Source organism: Halictus rubicundus, chromosome 13 (assembly GCF_050948215.1).
Source record: "Halictus rubicundus isolate RS-2024b chromosome 13, iyHalRubi1_principal, whole genome shotgun sequence".
In the NCBI taxonomy this organism is placed as follows: domain Eukaryota; kingdom Metazoa; phylum Arthropoda; class Insecta; order Hymenoptera; family Halictidae; genus Halictus; species Halictus rubicundus.
The window spans coordinates 647,649-669,142 of NC_135161.1; the positions used below are offsets into that span (position 1 = coordinate 647,649).

General features: G+C 42.8%; 1 protein-coding gene across 2 annotated transcripts in view; it reads left to right on the top strand.

Moving 5' to 3' along the window:
* Positions 1–21,494, top strand: part of LOC143360360 (uncharacterized) — a 277,601-nt gene that overhangs the window by 56,234 nt on the left and 199,873 nt on the right. Inside the window, exon 1 of one of the 2 annotated variants that reach the window (XM_076799128.1) lies at positions 19,929–19,994. The exons of the other annotated variant lie outside the window; for it this stretch is intronic. Coding sequence (XP_076655243.1) covers positions 19,944–19,994 — 51 coding nt within the window. The 5' untranslated portion in view covers positions 19,929–19,943. Of the gene's footprint in view, positions 1–19,928; positions 19,995–21,494 lie in introns of those variants that run through there. 2 annotated transcript variants of the gene reach the window in all.

Consider the following 21,494-nt stretch of genomic DNA (forward strand, 5'->3'; position numbering starts at 1 on the left):
CTTGTAATCCTCTCAGTAATTGATCCATTAACCTTTGAAAGGTTGCTGGTGCATTTTTTAAGCCTTCGGGCATTCGCACAAATTCGTAATGCCCATTAGGTGTTGTAAAGGCTGTTTTAGGCCTATCTTTTTCATTCATTTCAATTTGCTGGAAACCACTGGCTAAATCGAAGGTTGAAAAATATTGGGCTTGACCCAAATGGTCCAGAATCTCAGAAATATTTGGTAACGGATAAGCGTCTCCTATCGTTTTCTCATTTAATTTCCTAAAATCTACCACCATCCTCCATCTAGGATTGCCTTTTGAATCGGGTTTTTTCGGAACTATCCATAATGGAGAGTTATATGGTGATTTAGATGGCTTAATAATTCCGTCTTCTAATCTTTTTGCAATTTGTTTATCTATTTCTTGTTTATGAACTATTGGAAATCTGTATTGTCTAGTGTTAATAGGAATGTCATCTGTTGTGTGAATGTGGTGTTTAATACAAGAAGTTACAGGCAATTTATCAGTAGGTAGGTGGAAAATATAAGGAAATTCTTCAACGATATCTATTACATGATCTTTTTCTTCTACGCTTAAGGGGTCTAGATGTAATCTATTCACTATTTCTGTGACTCTGTCAGTGGTTTCTGGCATTTCTTTATCTGAATCTGTCTCGAAGTATTCCTGTTCTTCGGGAAAATTATGCAATTCGAAAGGAATCAATTCCTGAGGTGGAATCTCTATTTGCACGTCTTCATCTAGAGAATTTATAGCTAGGACATGGCACACGCCGCAATCGTTGACCGATACGGCTGCTTCGCCAATATATAATCCATCCTTACATTGCAATCTTGGTAAATATCCTTCCTCCAGATTTTCATTTACTACGTCTATGGCGATCGCTTGTCGACTTCTAGCTTTTATTGTTAATATACGCGGTTTTAAATTCTTACGTTTCGGATTTTCCAATGCGTTTCCGTCTACAAATGGAATCGGTCGAATTGGGTCGCTCATGGTTACAATCGTATTATTTGTAAATGAAATTTCTGCTTGTTCATTACGAAGGTATTCTCTACCTAGTATACCATCGCATTGTAGTGGAAATGTTTTCCCTACTACATGAAATTTCACCGGTCTATTTCGCAACTTAACCATGACTGTACCTATCGTCTTTACCTTTTCGGTAGTTATTCCCGACATTATAACCGATTCGTCAATTGACACACGTAATTCCTCATTTAATGAATTTAACTTTATAATGTTTATTTCTGCACCGGTGTCGATTAGAAAGTGTGCTGCTCCCGTGCGTAGATCTGATGAAATTATTTTTATTATTGGGGCATCACGTTTAATTTCTATTGTATTTACCGGCTGTTCTTCTCTAATGTTTTTACTAACGGTTGACGCTGTGTTCCTAAAGCTGGACTCCCCGTCGCGTCGACACGGCGAGTCGTTTGTGAGTTTAAATTCTGACTATTGTGTGTTTGAAAACGAACGTTATGTGGTGAAGGTGAACGAGACCTAGCTATTGTCGGTTGGTAATGTGTTTGATCTGAATGTTTTGAAGTTGAAGGTTGAGGTGACTGTTGCCGGGTTTGGAATCTACTATTATCTCTATACCGATAGTCATTTCGAGGTCGTTCTGAATACCAATTTTGTTTATCATCTGTACGATAGGACGAACAACACGGCGGAATTCTACACGTACAATGACAGTGTGAATTTACTGGTTCACGAAATTGTGAATATCCGAAATCATTATATCGGTAATTTTGCGATCTAAGTGGTGAAAAACTTCGCGGACTCGGCGATCTTGACCGATGATCTCGATAAAGCGGGTAGTTCCGAAATTCCCTATAGTTGTCTCTACGTGATTCGCGCGGAGGATAACTTTCCGAGTGATCAATACGCCTTCGATTATCGTAAGACGGTATCAATCCCGTACTCATTTGATCTTCTACTCTTAGAGCAATTTCTAGCGCGCTCTCTAACGTAGATGGATCTCTCTGAGCCACCGCTCTCGCGAGCTCATCGGGCAAACCGCGGATAAACGAATTTAACGCGGTCGCTTTCGCATAAACGACTATGCTATCTGCCTCGTCTACGTATTTATCCTTGATCGAACTATGGAATTTACCGATTAAGATTTTTAATCTATCGTAAAAACTATACACCGATTCATGCTTTTTCATACGAATTTTTGATATCTCTTGCTGATAATATTCGTGTGATTTGTCCTGAGAAAAACGTCTTTTTAAATGTTTAATTAAATTGTCAATTGAATCAAACGATAGGTCGTATATACAGTCTCGAGCTTCCCCTCGCAATTTTGAAATCACCGCGCGAATAAACATTTTCTCACAGGTTTGCGGAAGGCAAAACGCGGCATTTTGAATATCTATCAGAAAATCCGAAATTGAAATGTTACTTCCGTCAAAATACGGTATCAACGCGGTTGCTTGTTGCAACGCGAGAGTCTCAGCCATCGCCTCAGACGTAGCATCATTAAAATATTTCGATTTTAATGCCGGGTTAGATACTGGATTCGGCATTTTTACCAAGATAATGCACAGTCAGTAATGATAAAATTCTCAGATAAAACAATAGATAATATCATAAATAGCACAATAAATATAAAATAAATAACACAATAATCGATAAATAAATAACACAATAAATAATATAATAAATAGCAAAATAAATAATATAATAAATAGCAAAATAAATAATATAATAAATAGTACAATAAATAATATAATCATAAAATATCAATGATTGTCAATAAATAAAACAAATCAATCTTTCGAACCCAAAATTATTGGAACTTTTGCAAAACAATTTTAACAATTAACATAATATAAGTTCAGAAATATGTGTATATACTCAGGAAAAAAGAAAGAAAAGAAAATATACAAGAATAAGTAAATCAATGAATGAATAAATAAATAAACAATTAATTAAATGAATAAATGAATCGATAGATCAATAAATAAATAAATAATAAGAATTAAATAGATTATTAAATCATACAGCTACATATATATATACATATTCACTCGACTAGTATCTCAAAGAAATTATTGAAAATATTTCATAATAAAAAAAAAAAAAAAAAAAAAAAAATACTGCGGTCAATAAGATAAAATATCATAATCAATCCATAAGATTCCAACTCTAATTTTCATTCAGTAACGAATAATATCTAATCAAAGGGCAAATTTTGAAATTCTATATAAAAATGTATAGAGAAAAATTTCCAAGAAACGGGGTTGTACAACGAATTGTAATAAACTAATTTCCGATACTAAATTCTGTTACGAATTTAATGTTAAGCTAAATTTTGGAATAAAACTTTGTAAATGAAATTTTAAAAGAGATCCTCTTTCGAGAATATCTCATAAAGAAAAATCAGGATTTGTAACGAGATATTCTTCAAAATTTTCCGTTTCTTATGATGGCGAAAAATTTTAAACAGCATCCCACTTCTGACACCAAAAATCTGTGACGGCTACGCGGTCTCTCGGAAGAAAGCACGATCTAACCCGAGAGCGCGGGATCTACAAGCTGTCCGGATTTAAAGAAACGCGGGTTCGATAGGAATATTATGGATCGACACAACTAATTGAGTGACCACGCAGTAACAAATGTATATTCTCAAAAGACAAGTAAAAATAACAAATGATAACAACATAAACGGATAACAAAATAGCTTACCAAAATCACAGCCTCTCGTAACAACAAAACAACGCAATTAAAACGCTGAACAAAGAATAATTCTCGGTATACAACCTGTAACTAGAAGACAAGAGAAAACCGTTACAAACGCTCAAAAGAGAGACTAGCGCGGAAACTAAGACTTTACGAATAAAAATACAATATTAAAACTGGAACTTAACAACTACGAGCACACGGGCTCGGCAAGACTAATAGAATAAAAGAAACTATAACTAATTAACGGAAACTCAGACTTTCGCCCGGGCGATACAAAGAAAACCCTGAACGAACTCTGTCTTAACGAGTTTACGGCTCTATCGACACGCACCTCGCGCTTGTACATCGAAGAAGAACAATTCTTCGCTAGGTTTCGGCTAGCTCGGCCCGCTGGCCGGCTCCCCTCCCTTCGCGCCTAACCAGTTAGATTTGGGTCTTAGTTCGACAGCCCAATCACGCGCGTTACGCATTCTTCTCACTCACGCACAACATTCCTCTCGCTCACGCACTCTTCTCCAACGGTCGTCGATCGGCGAAGCTACGGTAAACAAAAAGGACCTAGGACGGTCACTATACCCGCGCCGAACGCTCGGTGTGCTCAGTTAGGGTGACCCCACAATTGCAAAGAATTACCGAGCACAGCCCTTTGTTCGCACGCCCAACACCACGCGACTAGCCTCTCCTCGACCGTTGGGATAACCGCTTAATGCCCACGGCCCGACTGGCGAGGACGCGAAACAATAAACAAGGTGACGAACGGGACGCCGCACAGTGGGGTATTTGGCCCGAAAAACCGGAAAAAATTATTTAAGCGTTATATACAGGCTCAATGCCACAATGTAGGTGGTCGTTGAATTCGTCTGAACATCAGCTATAACATTATGAGATCGAAAATATATCTTAACAGTTAAAAAATTAAATTGATCCTCACTTTTTATAAAAAAAAAATTTTTTTCCGAAATTTTATGTATTGAAATTTGTAGACATCTGAATACTGTTAATCTTTTGTTCGAACCTTTTTTTCGTCAGATTATCGGAAACCCTTGAAAAATCGTGGCGCTTGTGGAGTACGTGCACCGAAAAGCTAGAAAAAGTATTTTTACACGTAAATTATGTTAAAATGATGTAAATTATTATTGTAATACAAAATATGTAGATCATGAAATGTTTTAATAAGTAGATATGTATTTTAAGAATATTTTTAAATTATTACCATTAATTTGCGTACGTAAAACACTTCTAAACGCTAATACTAAATTAGCTATAAAACGTCAATCTGGACAAATCTGGAACCAAACTTTATTAGCTTGGAATCGCAAATCTCTACCGAATATAATGAGACCAGAAAGACCATCGGGACTCACTCAGAACCATAATAAAATCGTTAATGAAGTCTTATAATTGTAAAAATAATTTCTGAATTATTGATCATATTCAAATATTAATAACTTTATAAATGAGTATAATAAAAAAGTGAAAACAGTCTGAGAGTGTAGTCCATACTTACCTAAAAGATGTCCATAAAGCAAAAAATTACACAGCTTTTTTAAAGCATGTAAAAATCACTAATAAATGTACGATATGTTATAGCATGATTGGAAAGGCAATACAAGTCATAGAATCTCTCGACTTTCGATTAAGTTTAGACATTCATAAACTTACAAATGAATAAAAACAATTTAGTACAATGTTCTACACACATTCAACAACTTCGAGCAATAAAAAAATTACAGTTTACGTTAAATTTTTGAAATTGACTTTTTTCCGGCTTTTCGGGCCAAATACCCCACTGTGCGCCGTCAGCTCTGCCTATACCTAAACTAAATACTAAATCTAAGATATAAACGTTTCCGGACGGCGTTGATTCCAAGAAGGGTATTCGTTACTTAAATACATTCAACGCGAAATAAACTAAAATATTATACATCGTCAAAGGCAACACTGTGATCAATTAGGGAGATCCCACAATTCCTAAGAATTATCAATCACAGTGCCACCGACGGTTAAAGCCAAATGGTTACAAAAATAATAACTATTGCTTAAAACGAATCATTATCAAAAGCCGCACCGTGGTCAATTAGGGAAATCCCACAATTACTAGAATTATCAACCACGGTGTTACCGACGATTTGAAACCCCAAACAATAATTGTTCGGAACGTAACAATATATTTAAAAAATAATGCTGAATGATAAATGACAGATTTAAAAAATTGTATATGTTTGTCAGAGGAGATCTTTTTTATCCCAAAAGATCCCAGGCTCTAACAAACAGGAATATGTTCGGTACAACTTCCTTTAAATAATCGTACAAAAATCTTTTCCTACCTCGTTCTACTTTAGAAGTTATAATTGTTTAAAGCTGACAATGTCGTGGCGACCGCGCGTTGTGAAGCGCGAGATAACCCAAGAACTCTTAGCACTGAAATCCGAACTCTAAACATCCGAAATGCTTATATTTATTATTAATAAAAAAATTTCACGTTATACTTCAATCAATTTCCTTGCCTTATGAAATAGACACAGATAAATTTGGACAATACGCACAAAGCACAGGAAAATATTTTATTGACCACTACGGGTGGTATTATATGCCAGCCTCAATTCATAAATTATTAATTCATGGAAAGGAGATAATACAGCATGCATTACTTCCGATTGGCCAATTATCTGAAGAGGCTCAAGAAACAAGACACAAAGATTTTTAAAAAATTAGGACCAAAAATACTCGGAAAATGTGTAGAATCGCTACAAATGAAAATACACTGCACAAATTATTATTAACATCGGACCCACATATTTCGGCAACGAGAATAAGATCTTACAAGAAGAAAATCAAACAATTCAGTCCAGAGGCTAAAGAATTATTAAAAAAATAAAGAAAACAAAAGCCACCTACTTCTTCAACAACAAAATGGTAAGATTAATTAGTATACTTCTTATTTTATCAATTAAAAAAATATTAATATTACTTTTGCTCGCAATATATATTTGTGACGTTAGATACCGTACTTAATAACTTGTATACCTGTACATTTTATCAAAAATTTTAATAACATAATTACATTATATATAAAAAATTATAACATTTGAATTTCGAACTATTATACAATGGTTTTAATAAGGAAAGCAACTGATTCAACAACTAAATAAAAGTTTATAAAAATAATTAATTAACAAATTAAACAAAAAATATTTTCTAACATGTATGATTAGAAAGAGATTATTTTACAATATTTTTTAGTTCAAACCTCATTTCAATATCTCAAACGGTTCAAAAGTTATACACAAATGTCACTAAATTCTGCGATCCGGACCACTGTGCGGCGCTGCCAAATAACGGCTCAGTCTCTTAGTCTTTGCTGGGGGGGGGGGCGTAGGAAAATCTGTCACGTCACAACATACATTTCTTCGCTAGCGACCCTTACTTCAGAATGTCTAAAGAACATCCAGCAATTTTATGAACCTAAAATAATGAATAGTACAATGTAACGTAAAGGATTGCGGTGGTTGCGGAATGACAGGAGTCGGAATATCTGGAGACATAGGATATATTTTCCAAAAATGTTAGTACAAAGGATGGGAGATAGGTTTTGTTATAAAATAGATTCTTTCAAGAGAGTGAGAGAAAAAGCTAGCAACGAATAATTTAAGAAAAGATTTTATATAATACGCGATACTACCATCGGGCGTCCGGTTTATTTCAACCGTACTCTCCCTCTGGGAATACAACGACGACGCGTTTTCGCCGGTTTTCTCATGTCCGATCGGCGGCCGGCCTTCATGCCCGTCCTCTCCGAAACGTACAGAGGAACCAGGCGTCCCTACTCTCAGGCGGCCAGGAAGCTACTCCCACAGGTGCAGCTCTGCTGCTGGGCGTTCGATAGCATTGCTTCGTACTCTCCCATCCTGTAGGCGGCCGTGGTCTTACCTCGTCCTCTCCTACAGGTGCAGCAAGCGTGCTCGCTCCGCGGTAATCTACCGATATTTATATGGACTCGTTGCTATCTTTATCAATAACGCGTTACTAGGGCTCTAGAAGGTTCCAGACCCCGCGGTTCCCCTTGAACCGCCGACTACGCTGCCTCGGCGCAATTCTTCTGTTACATCGGGGGGGGGGGGGGTGACGAGGGGTCTTGACGCTTTATTGTTCCTCGTCGATTTACAACAATAAATAGTTTTGCGGCTCCGCGAATTACAAAACCAAATTTCAAAGAGAAAGATGAAGAAACGGAAAATACAGCTATATTTATTCAAATTTTTTCACACTTTAACCAGTGGTAAAATTTGCAAAACAAAGATATTTCTAATATTTTTTAATTAAGAAATGACATTCACCAAGGAAAAAATAAATTATTTGAGAACAGCAGTCTTTTGTGATAACCCGGCTCAACCCCCGCCTCCCATTTTCTCTTGGACCACAACATTCGATACATAGTCCCCAAAAAATGATCGAATTCACATGGAATTATCCCCTTCCGAATGTGGATATTTCCTTAAAAAAAAAAAAAATACAACTATTCTCGTTTTTACAATATATGTATGTATAATTTACATATAATACAACGATGTATGATGCTGTTTCGCCATGAGGCAGGAAGGTTTCCTATTTCCATGGTATTGTAAAGGGGAGATACCGATAGTTTACCTAAGGAACCGTGAAGGCCCTAAAAACATTTTTTTGTGCCATGCACAGCAGGGAACTGTCAACGCGCTCCCGAAAGGCCATCTGGAAATGGTCAAACGCTCGAGATAATGACCCAACCGGGGCGAGCAGAAATATAGTTGGGAACACTGAAGCTCCGTCGACTCAAACCCTACACCCTGGTTTCGAATCTAGCGGCCAAACGTGCACGGTCTCTTCCCGGTCTTGTATGGGCCAACCTTAATACTGGTGAAAACGACGCGTCCAGTTCTTACGGTGGTCGGCGTGGATTTGACCTTGATCGTCACGCTATGGTCCTGCGAACGGTCAGTAGACAAAGCTGATTGTGGAGTGGTGAAAATTTTCTGTGTCGAACTACATCGCACACGACGTATCGGTAAAAAAGAATATATGAAATGCCGACTGAGGATGGTAAGAAGATTGAACAGTAGCGGAAGAGAGAAAAGAACATTGAAAGAGAAGGCTAGGGACTAGACATCGTTGCCACATTCCATCCTTTGCCTCACTGTTGCCATGTCATCAAACCCGTAAATGTACAAGCATTTCGTGAAACTGATTCTTGCTTCATGTGCCCGATTCAGTCGACCCACATATGCTAACACATACATTGCCACGGGCACGTAGGTATACGCAGGACTCGTTGTAACATTACGTCAGCAGTTTTTGTTAATATCTCTGAAACGAAACTCCAACGACGGTCACGTGTATGCAAAAGATAAGGGAATCATTTGAATTTTAATAAATGGAATCAGTTTATTATTAACATTATAATAATTTTATACATATTAACAGGGCTTCTTTTAAAAAAGAAAAGGTGCCGGAACTCACTTCCAGTCAAAAAGAAAATTATATTCATATATCATTTAAAAGAAATTTAAAGATGCTTTTTCTATACCACGAAGCGCATAAAAAATTAAACAAAATTTATCATATTTTTTTTTACTTTAGATGGCAAATCTGAAGTTAATAAACAAACAAATACAAATTTACAACTAACGACTAAATGTAATATAAACTTGCATAACATCATATATTTCAATAAAAGTTTATAGTGATTTCCAAAATTTAATATATGTATTGTTTCTCCGCGTTCACGTTAATTGTAAAAGTTCAGAAGGGAACCGTTCGCGTGTTGGATGTGTGAAGAGGAGAGCACTATCCGCCAAATTAATATTGAATAGCTAGTTCAAGGTTGGATTGATTGGAAGGAATCGCGTTTCGTCCCAGATCTGTTGGAGGACTCGTCAGTAAGGCTGCCCAACAGATCTTGCCTTAGACGCGCGCGGATCACTGTGTCGATCCGTATTCTCACTCGTCTTGGCTGCAGGCGCAAGAAGTTAGAAGTCACTTCGCTTGTATTTGCATGATACAAGAAGATAGGCACTTGATGGATCACTGAACTTGAATCTACACTATATCGACTGCTAGGACCGAGTGAGCGATGTCACTGTCTCGAAAGCTTGAAACGAAATGTGTAGCGGACTCGTTCCGAATGATCAGCTGCCTGTGGAAAGGATGCCTCTTGGGGGTAATGAGGGTGGTTCTGGAGTCAGGAGGAAGTCGCAAAAGATCCGCGTGGAGTCATTTGACTGTCCTTATTGGTGATTTGAGTTTGTCAGAGGTTGCACGTGGTCAGAACGTCCTAGGATTGGCTTAGAAGAATTCCGTAAGCCAATCGAGAGGGTCGTGATTGTTCGAGAGCTTCGAAGTCGAGTTTAAGGGAAAACTAATCTGCGCGCGAAGTGGGGCGATACCTGACCCCGACGTTGGGGACTGTTGTTTTTCCTGGAACCGAGCTCAGCCGCGAGGGTGTGCCAGCGGACCCTTACTGTCGGTCGAGAGTAGATCCTAAAAAAAGGGGGGCTCGGTATGCAATGGGTTTAACCTTGAGAAGAAAGTCACGTATTTTCTGTTTGGGCCACATTTGGCGACTTTCTACCGAGGGTAAGTTGACCTGCGAAAAGGCCCTTTTGTTCTGACTGCGAGGAAGGATGTCTTTGTTCCGAAACTTTCTACAGCAAGTGTAAGTTGCATATGTAAATGAAAGTTCGTTGGTATTTTAGGCAAACGGTTTTCCTTTCCGCGACGGAGTTTAGTTGTAACGGAAAACGGACGTAATAAATATGCAAGACAGAAAATCCGCAGCTGCTCTCTCTCGACTATCTTTCCTGCGTTCGAGAATACCGATTCACGCTACCTATTGTTCTGTACGTCGGAACATGTATACATATAAAACCGACAAGTTTTATATACGTATGTATATACAGTGTGTCCCACGAACTCTGTCCACTAGAATATCTAATCTTGTTATTTTTGTGGATGGTGAGTACTGTCGGGATAGGTTACGGGTATTAAAGGTGTACCGCTCGTGGTTCGACTAGACTTTATTCTGAGAGGGACAATACACCCGCGTAGCCCGCGTGTCCGCTCTCGACGAATTCTCTTACAGAATTAAACTTACGAACTAACCATTCGCTCGCTAACGCATCCTCACAACAATCCCTCTTTCTTCATTCTCACGGTCTGCATTCGCTCTTAACTAAACTAAACACACTCACCCTACGCGACACTCGACCCAGTCATCTAAACATCCACTCGACGCTCTCGCGCAGTACGCAACCCGATATTCATTCTTACAAACATACTTTCTTAAAACTAAACACATGGCGGAGACGTGGCGCCAGCTTGTCGCCGCCACATCACCCCCCCGCCAGTGATTGACACACGAAACTTGTAACTGTCACTGGTGCAATCACGAAACTTGTAAACGGTCCGGAAATCGGACTTTCCTCCCGGACCGTGTAATGCGTGCGCCCGCATTTGTCGAGGTCAGGATGGGAGGCGGCAGCGCCGGCCTCCGCGATGATGGCGATGATAAGAGCGGTTGCCCCGTGCTCTCGGTTGGCGTGGGTGTTGGTGGTCCTTCCAACTGGCCCGATGACGCTGACCGCGTTGCCCGCGTTGTTGTCGGCGGTGCTGGATCTGTGGCCAGCAAGTACGCCGGCTTTAGGCGATCTACGGTGACGGTAACTGGCTTGCCCCTGATGTCCAGGGAGAAGGTCCGAACACCTCGGTTGAGGACTCTGTATGGACCGTCGTACGGCGGCTGGAGGATTCCCCGCACGGTATCGTTCCGCAGGAACACATGGTCCGCCGTAGCGAGGTCCTTAAAAACGAAAACCCGTTTTGCCGAATGGTTACTGCCAGGCGTCGGGGCGAGGGTCGCGAAATGCTCGCGCAGGCCCGCGACGAAGTCCCTTGGCAGCGGCTGCGACTCTCCGCTTCGTGGCGTCAGGAACTCCCCTGGTAGGCGCAGCGTTTCGCCGTAGACCAGCTCTGCTGCGGTGGACTGCAAGTCTTCCCTCCAGGCTGCGCGGATGCCCAGCAAGATGGTGGGAAGGACTTCTGTCCAGCGGACGTTCTGCTGGCAGCGGATTGCTGCCTTGAATTGACGGTGGAATCTTTCCACCATCCCGTTTGCTGCCGGGTGATAGGCCGTTGTCCGCCAGTGGGTCGCACCTGTCAGCTGCGACAATGCCTGGAACAGACGGGATTCGAATTGCCGACCCTGGTCGGTAGTCACGCGCAACGGGGTTCCGAACCGGGAAATCCATCCCTCGTAAAAGGCCCGTGCCACGGTCGAGGCCTCTTGATCCCTGATGGGGAAAGCCTCAGGCCAACGCGTGAATCGGTCGACGCAGGTTAGGCAATACCTGAACCCTTCTGAGACCGGAAGAATCACAATGTCTATATGTATGTGCTCGAATCTTCCGGTCGGCGCGTTAAAACTTCCCGGCGGCGCGGAAACATGCCTGCTTGTTTTGGCGCGCTGGCACGGAATACACCCGCGAGCCCAACTCCGACAGTCGGCTTTGACGGACGGCCACACGTATCGCTCCGTCACGAGCCTTACAGTCGCGTTAACACCTGGATGCGCCAGGCGATGCACGGAGTCAAACGCGGCTCGTCTGAAAGATCCCGTGACGAAAGGTCGCGAAGTTCCGGTCGACACGTCGCAAGCCACCTCGGTATCCGAACCGGAAAGGCGCGTCCATTCGAGGCGCAAATTGTTTTTTATTTTTCCGCACAGGTACGCCTGGAACTCCGCGTCGTGCCGCTGAGAGTCCGCCAACTGGACGTAGTTGAAGGGCTCTGTGACCTCCTCCAACCTGGACAGCGCGTCGGCGACGACGTTCTCCTCCCCGGCGATGTGGCGGATGTCGGTGGTAAACTGCCCGATGAAATCCAGGTATCGGAATTGCCTGGGTGAACATTTCTCGGGCTTCTGCTGAAAGGCGAACGTTATGGGCTTATGGTCTGTGTAGACCGTGAACGTTCGCCCCTCCACCATGTGCCGGAAATGTTTGACCGCCAAATATATGGCCAACATTTCTCGGTCGTATGCGCCATAATTCCGCTCGGTGGCACTGAGCTTCTTGGAGAAGAACGCCAACGGCTGCCAGTCTTCTCCGATCTGCTGCTGCAGGGCCGCTCCGACTGTAAAATCGGACGCGTCGCAGAACAGGGCGAGCGGTACGTCGTCTCGGGGATGCGTTAATAACGCTGCCCGCCTTAGGCTTTCCTTCGCTTCGGCGAAGGCGGCAACGGCTTCACTGTTCCAGCTCAACCTGGCGCTGCCCTTGAGGTTGTCCCGAAGCAGGTCGTTGAGAGGCGCTTGTACCTGGGCAGTCCTGGGCATGAAACGTCTATAAAAGTTTAGCATACCCAGGAACTGCCTCAGCTGCTTTGCGGTGGTCGGCTGCGGGTAGTTGTTGATGGCCTCAACCTTAGACTCCAACGGGCTGGTGCCTCCTGACGATACGGCGTATCCCAGGAATTTGACCTGCGCCTAGCCAAAATTGCACTTTGCCGCGTTGATAGTTACGCCGTATTTGTTGAGGCGCCCAAAAACCTCCGCCAAGTGGCGCAAGTGCTCCTCTTCTGTCGATGATGCCACCAGTATGTCGTCGATATACGCGTATACGAAGTCTAAACCGCGTAGAACTTCGTCGATAAAACGCTGAAACGTCTGTGCCGCGTTTCGTAACCCGAACGACATACAGGGGAACTCGAATAGTCCGAAGGGAGTTGTAATGGCGGTTTTCGCAATGTCTTCCGCGGCCACTGGAATTTGATTGTACGCGCGCACTAGGTCTATGGTGGAAAACACTGTTTTCCCGTGAAGCGCGTGAGCAAAGTCCTCGATGTGCTTCACGGGGTACCTATCCGGCACTGTCCGCGCATTTAACGCTCGGTAGTCCCCGCACGGTCGCCAAGCGTCCTGACCCTTTTTCGGCACCATATGCAACGGCGACGACCACGCACTTTCCGACGGTCGCGTGATGCCGAGGCGCATCATGGTCTCGAACTCTCGTCGCGCGTGCCTCAAACGGTCCGGCGCGAGACGCCGGGGCCTGCAAGCCACAGGCGGTCCTGGCGTTGTGCGAATGTAATGCACCGTTCCGTGTTTTACTTCCACGGGTGTTCCCACTGGTCGCGTAATGTTCGGGAACCGCTGCAGTAATCCGTGGAACCTCGAATCACCGAAAATTGTCTTCACTGTGGGCGCCGACGGCCCGCACCCGCGCACTGAGCGTCCTGGCACTGTCATCGACGTCACTCGGTCCAAAAGTTCACCGTTATGAACGTCCACGAGGAGTTCGTAATGCGCGAGAAAATCTACGCCTATTATCGGCTTAGACACGTCGGCCACCACGAAACGCCACACGAACGCGCGATGGAGCCCGAAATCGAGGCTCAACGTGATGGTCCCGTACGTGGCTATTTCCGACCCGTTCGCCGCGTATAACGCGTAGGTAGACCGCTCGCGGAACCCGCGGGTCTTTGCTCGGGGAAAAACGCAGAGATCGGCGCCTGTGTCGATCAGGAATTGCGTTTTGGAGACCCGGTCGGTGATAAATAAACGGCGCGACGATGGGCACTGGTCGCTGGCCGCCATCAACGACTGCCCGTCACGTTTCCCGCCGCGGACCAATTACACGGGGGTTCGCAACGCAACGCGTTCGCCCCGAATTTAAAATGGTAGAAACATTTTCCACCACGCTGTTGGAGTCGGCGTTTCCGGTATCGCGATCGTGCCCGGCCTGGAGCGTTTCGTCGCTGACCGAAACGGCGCGGTCCCGAGCTCATCTCGCGTCGAATCGCGGCAAGCTCCTGCTGGAACGTGGCTGTCAGCTGTGCCATCTTCGTGCACAGCTGTGCTTCCAGCTCGCAAATCCCTGAGGCAGGTTGCACCGGGGGAGACGCGGAGGCTTCGGCTACCTGCGGGCGAGGACCCATTGTGTCGGCGATGGTGTCGGCCAGGTCGGCAACTCGGTCGAGTTCGACATCCCGCTGCGTCGCCAGAATAACCTGCATGTTCGCAGGTAATCGACCCAACCACAAGGTTCGCAGGATCTCATGCACGCCGGCACTCTTCGCACTATGCACAATGTTCAAGTGTCCCTAGGCGAACTCGTGTCAACATCCGAAACACACGCGATGTATTCCGTAAAAATCACTCCCGAAAAATCACGTCGGGGTCACCCATGTGGATGGTGAGTACTGTCGGGATAGGTTACGGGTATTAAAGGTGTACCGCTCGTGGTTCGACTAGACTTTATTCTGAGAGGGACAATACACCCGCGTAGCCCGCGTGTCCGCTCTCGACGAATTCTCTTACAGAACTAAACTTACGAACTAACCATTCGCTCGCTAACGCATCCTCACAACAATCCCTCTTTCTTCATTCTCACGGTCTGCATTCGCTCTTAACTAAACTAAACACACTCACCCTACGCGACACTCGACCCAGTCATCTAAACATCCACTCGACGCTCTCGCGCAGTACGCAACCCGATATTCATTCTTACAAACATACTTTCTTAAAACTAAACACATGGCGGAGACGTGGCGCCAGCTTGTCGCCGCCACACTTTAAACAATACGAGAAAATGTGACTTACAAAAGTTGTTGATATTCTTCCAAGTGAAGGCGTAGAAAAGATATAGAGGTCGCCTTTGTTTTTTAAAAATGGAATGTCTATTGTTTTATGCTCAATTTCGATAGATTGGCGTATTCTGAGTATAAAAGCACTGAAGTGTATTTGTCCTAAAACTTACCGTTGCTGAGATATTTGACTGTTTTCATTCTATTACTTTCATTATAGAACGTATTCAAGGATATGCTCACTACGTCAAATGTAAACGTTGGTAGGCTTTCGACGTCTCTCAGTGTCAGTCAGTTTCTCAGTTAATGAACATAAGATAGTCAATATGAAATTTTCATTCGAAAAACAATTGGAGAAGCCTCTAATCTATGGAGAAAGAAAGAGAAACGCAACTGTGTCTCGAAATTTGTACGGTGAAAGATATTCAAACCGCATATGCCCTTCACAGAAGATTTTTGGAAGATTGTGTAAAAAATTAAGGAACTTGTTGCGGACGAAATGCCGTTTATGTTTGAGAGAGAGAGAGAGAGAGAGAGAGAGAGAGAGAGAGAGAGAGAGAGAGAGAGAGAGAGAGGAGAGGGAGAGGGAGAGGGAGAGGGAGAGGGAGAGGGAGAGGGAGAGGGAGAGGGAGAGGCCGCATGGTAAGAACAAAAGGCCGCGTGGTAAGATCGCTGACACCAGCGATCTAGGCCCGTTTATGACCCAAGGAGAAGGATGTGATCACCCTTCTGCGAATTGGGGCAACGTGCCCGGTCAGACCCAAAGGGTTGACCGGAGCCGGTAGGCCTGCGAGCCGGCGGGGAGCGGTACGCGCCAAAGTGAACATCACGGTTAATCGAGAGGAATTTCGGGCTGTATCATTTCACCCGTGTTCGGAGCAACGTGCGATTTTCCTACCCTGCGTAGAGGAGCTAACAGTGTTAATGTACAAATTGGAATAAATTGTTATATGTAAATACGATCATTTTGACGTATTACAAATCACGTTAATTGCTGCATCATTTCACCCGTCTTCTGAACAACGTGCGATTTTCCTACCCTGTGTTGAGAAACTAACAGAACTGGAAGTCTCACTGTTCGTAAGATGAATCGTGAAAAGCCTGTACGTAGTGATGAAGATAATAATATTAATGTGGTTGCAATGGTACATCATAATCCTCATATCAGTGTACGTCAGATTCAGCGCGAATCTGAAGTCAGCAAAGTAGTGCCTCACGAATTCTCACTCGTCACAAATATCATCTGTACCACATTAGCCTTCACCAGAAATTACATGACATGGATTATGTAGATCGTGTTAGATTTTGTGGATGGGCTCAAGGGCAGCTACAAATCAATCCACTCTTTTCCTCTTCAATACTATTTACCGATGAGGCTACTTTTACCAGCACTGGGCGTGTTAATTTACATAACACGCATTATTGGTCAGTACAAAATCCTCACTGGGTACGAGAAATTTATCATCAAAGACGCTGGTCCATTAATGTGTGATGTGGAATGAGTATAAGAATACAACTAAAAGAATTGGTACTTTCAATAAAATACGTAAAATGTAACACATATACTTACAAACATATGATAATTAGTTAATAGTTAGTTAGTTAATAGTTATATTGAAAATATTACATTCTGATACTATTATAATCAATATTTTTACACAAGAAGAACGTTTAGTCATAATGAAAAATCTTTCCTTCAAATATTCCCATTCCTATAAAATACTAGGTTTTTCGCAACTTCAACATTAATGTGCCACGTCTTCCCCTTATCCGATCTACTTAATATTTTGCAGGAATTATTTTCTTACCCAATGCCACAATTTTTTTCTCGCAAAAAAATTTCACCAGGTATAGCTAAGGTCCACCCTATTGGACAGCTTTTGAGCGTTCTTGCACACTATTGTAGCATCCGGAACGTTCCGGGATCGAGAGAGGATGTTTTGCCCACAATCCCGGCCGAGCTCATGGGCATCTTGGGGGTGTAGGGGGGAGTAAACTGTTATGGGGATTAGCTAGCAAACCCCCACGGTGCGCGGCACTTGGCCTTTGTTGCGAGCATTTCGAATGCCTCTCAAGTGGCCTTTCGAGGGGCTTAGGGACTTAGAAATGCAGAAAACGGGTACTATTCATTACTCCGTCCGTCTCCGGGATCAGTGCTGGGCAAAATACATAGTATTTGAAATAGAAAATAGTAAATAGTTTATTTCATTTTTAAAGCATACCTATAGTCATGCAAATAAATTATTTTATTTATAAGAAAAAGTTTTTGAAATATTTAAAAATAGTATTGTAACCGTACATTCCTCTCTCGACTGCGTTGATTTGATTTATCCCTGTCCCGACGACTCAAGGGTTATTTATGCTAAGACACGGGGCCGGTTACTACCCCCAATTCCCTACGCGTGTCAATTCGCGAAGGAGATGGATTCGTGCCTCCAGGCACTGGAAAGCGGCGAGGTTTGGACGAGACAAATAAAGCTTGTAGACAGATTACTGGTAAAAGGGCAGTATATTCTTGGAAGAACTATTTCTATTTTGACGAGCAATCTCTTTGGTATGCTCAGAGATGAGCTATTTGTTTACAGAACGACCCGTGATCTCTCCCGACGTACGGGGCAATAAATTCCTTTATATTGACGCGCTGAATACCGCGTATCGGTAATCCGTACCGAATTCTCGTAACACGTAAACACGCAATGTATGCCGTGTTACGACGCACGCAGTTCGCTCGCTTAGCCTCTACACCTGGTTTTTCAATGAACGATTTTTATTTAACGATTTAAACGTGTATCGCGCCTCGCGATATGCGAATTCGTGACCTGTCTAACCAACCGTGTACCCGGCCGCGAATGCGTACGAGTAGTCCGGTTGGAGACACACACTAAAAACCCCTGGCACTCCACGCAACTAAGAAGTTTACTCTTCAGCACGATACGTGGCCTCCGAGCAATCTCCGTGTAAGTAGCGGCAGAATGATCACGGCCGTGCAAATCCTACCGAAGCAGTGATGGGAATTTCGAACGAGAACCACGAAATTTATGAAGACGAAGTGTCCACTCGGTACCTCGATTACAACGAACGATTTATAAGTTTGAATAACCCGTAATAATTCCACAGAACACAAACTGCGTCTTAATGGTCGGCAATGCCACAACGCAGTTTGCACCTGTGACTCCTCGGTTTGAGGCGCTTACGCGTCGAGGATAGAACAGTCGGTTTGCCTGTTCTATCGGGTCGGTTTTGACCCCTCGATCGCGTACCGTGTTTCGCCGACGGGACACTTCGCGAGACGCGTGTGGCTAGAACCGCTTCCAGATGTAGAGTGATCTATCTGCGGCACGCATGGACCTCCTTCGATCGGTATCGAGTGGGGATCGATGCGTGCGCATTGCGACAAGTGTCGCGATATCTCGCGGTCCTTTTCTCCGTCAGGACTCGCGGGTTACGTCACGGAGCGTTATGATGGGGTCGACATCGACGTTCGATATATGGGGTGTATCAATATGTAACCTGTACGGTTACAGTATTTTATTCGGAAAATATTGAAAATAGTGAGACTTATTTTGTAGGGCTGTGTAAAATAGTATTTGAAATAGTTGATAGGAACTTATACTTTTCTGATATTTTGTTGCGTGTAATGTTATTACGACATTGTCGTCTGTTTATCAACATGTTACATGCAAATATTCGTAATTAAGCTACAAATAATATTTTGTTAACTACTATAGTTTCTTTTCATAAAAATTATAATTTATGATTTTAACTCGTAGCTCAACTTATTTTCATTGTAAGGAAATATTTGAAATGCATATTTGTTAGGGCGTGAGCGAAGTGTGAATCGTTTTGAAAGGGAACCTTTCGCGGTATGCTCCCGTCACACGCTGACTTAACTGCGAATGACTAGTTGAAAGTGGTGGATAGTGAATTGAGTCAGTGGAAATGGATAACTAAACAGAACTATATTTTTAACAAAGGTGAACTACAGGAAATAGAATGACTATGGTAACTGAATCTGACTTAAAGAGTATTGGACTGCGCGTTGGAACTTTGATGCGTACTCTGTGGCGGTTTTCGAGAGTCTCACGATTTTTTGGTGGTCTACGAACCACGTTGGCGGGGGTTGGTTTTCCCTAATTTTAAGTGGTGGGGTTGTCGTTGGAGGACGCTCCTTATGGGGGCGGACTATTGCTGGGATTTTCCCAGTTCGTATACATCACAGGTATAGCCGTTAACGGCAATCACCTTTTTGGCCGTTTCGAAGTATATTGCGGGGGTCATAAAGCCCAACCGTTTCTTCGACATCTGCATCGCAGAAGGCCGTGAAGATGGTCTTGCATTAATTTACGAGCTAACGGTTTTTTCTTATTGCTACGCCGTAACAATATTTGAAATACAACATTAAAATATTTTATTTTATGTATCTGGTTATCAAAATAAAAATACTTTCTTTGCCGAAATTTTTCGTTCTATTTAAAGTAGTATTTTATTTGAACCACATTAAATTATATTATTTGAAATAGTATTTTAAATATTTTTTCTCGAAATTTTGCCCAGGTCTGCCCGGGACGTATCGACCCGTTGCGTGACACGCAATTCCCGACGAGTCGTGTCGCACGGGACATGACGCACAGTGATGCAAAAACGGCCAAAAGCTGGCCACAGGACAATTTTTCCAAGTAACAAAGTAATAGTTCAAAGTATAAGGAACAATAAAAGTTCGCTTCAAAAATTAATTTTAACATTGCTAAATTATATCTATGGTTCTGTTTTTCTTTGTTCAAATACTGTGTATTGTAATGCTTGTTTCTTCATATTATGTTAAATCTGTACAGTTTTGAATTTAATTTTGTTATTGAATTGTACCTTGATGACTAAATAATGCAGTTTTAATGTTAAAATTACTTTCGTGAATATGGATGAGCATGTATACAGTAAGGAGCAAAACTGAACACACATACGACATTTTAACAAAAATAATTTTTTATTCAATATTTGTGTTACGGATTGAGACGGAGAATTAACTCTGCTGTACGGGACGAGCACTTTATTCTACCGTCGAACGGCCGTCACTTACACTGAGTAAATTTACAAGGAATATGTACAATGTGAAGCCCACCGGTTGGACTTCAGGTTACAATAAATGTATGAAACAGAGAGAGTTTATGATTATTCTCCGCTGAGCTGAGGAGAATCCCGAACCGAAATGATATAGCTAGACCGGTCCCACGACGCGCGACGTCTGAGCTACTATTTTACGATTTGAGAACTATTTCGCGATGTTGACGTTGAGAGATGAACAAACGATCTGATCTTTGGCGAGCCGCGAGCGGTTTCCTATCACCGCCGGAACGATGACTTGCCGAATTTGAACCCGGGCCAATAGAATGTCTATTATCGCGTCGATAATCGATCCGGCGGCGACAGCCTATGGCACGACTCGCCGTCGATCGACCGTCGATCTCGCGGCGACACGAGCACCCGCCAATAGTGGGGCGGCGCGGTGGATCTCGCGTGCGAGATCTGTCGTCACGCGCAGCCAATCCCAAACAATTTGCGTGTAGAATACAAAAGAAACAAAATACTTGGTATTATCTACAATCTTTTGGCTTTTCAAAACAAACTTAACATTTGTGATATTATTATTATTTCGCTTTATACAATTTTTTTTCGTGTAGTTGGTTTTGCACCGCACTAAGATTCTCGGGATTAGGAACTATAAACACAGATTTTGTAAACAACTTGGTAGTCCCACGGTCAATGCCACGACCAGGAGTGCAGTAGTTATTAGTTTATCGTTGTTCATGCGTTAACACGCATCAATATAACATCATGAAGCCATTATCTAAAGATATGAAGAATAATATTATTTTCCAATTAAAATCGGGTTTATCAACGCGAGTTAGCAATTGCTAGAAAATTTGTCGTCAGTCAGGGAGTTGTACATAAGATACGGAAAAAATACTGTAGTAAGGTCCCTGCATCGTTTGGAGACCGTCCAAAATTATTATCTTGTCAGGAGAAGAGAAGATTGACGAGTTACATTACTTCAGAAATTACAACGACGGCATCAATGGCTGCAAAGTTATTCGAAAGCGATGTTGGAAAGAAAATTAGTAGGTGGACGGCTCGAAGGGCATTAAAAGAAGTCAATTTTACAGCAATTGAGAAGAAAAAAACCTGCTCT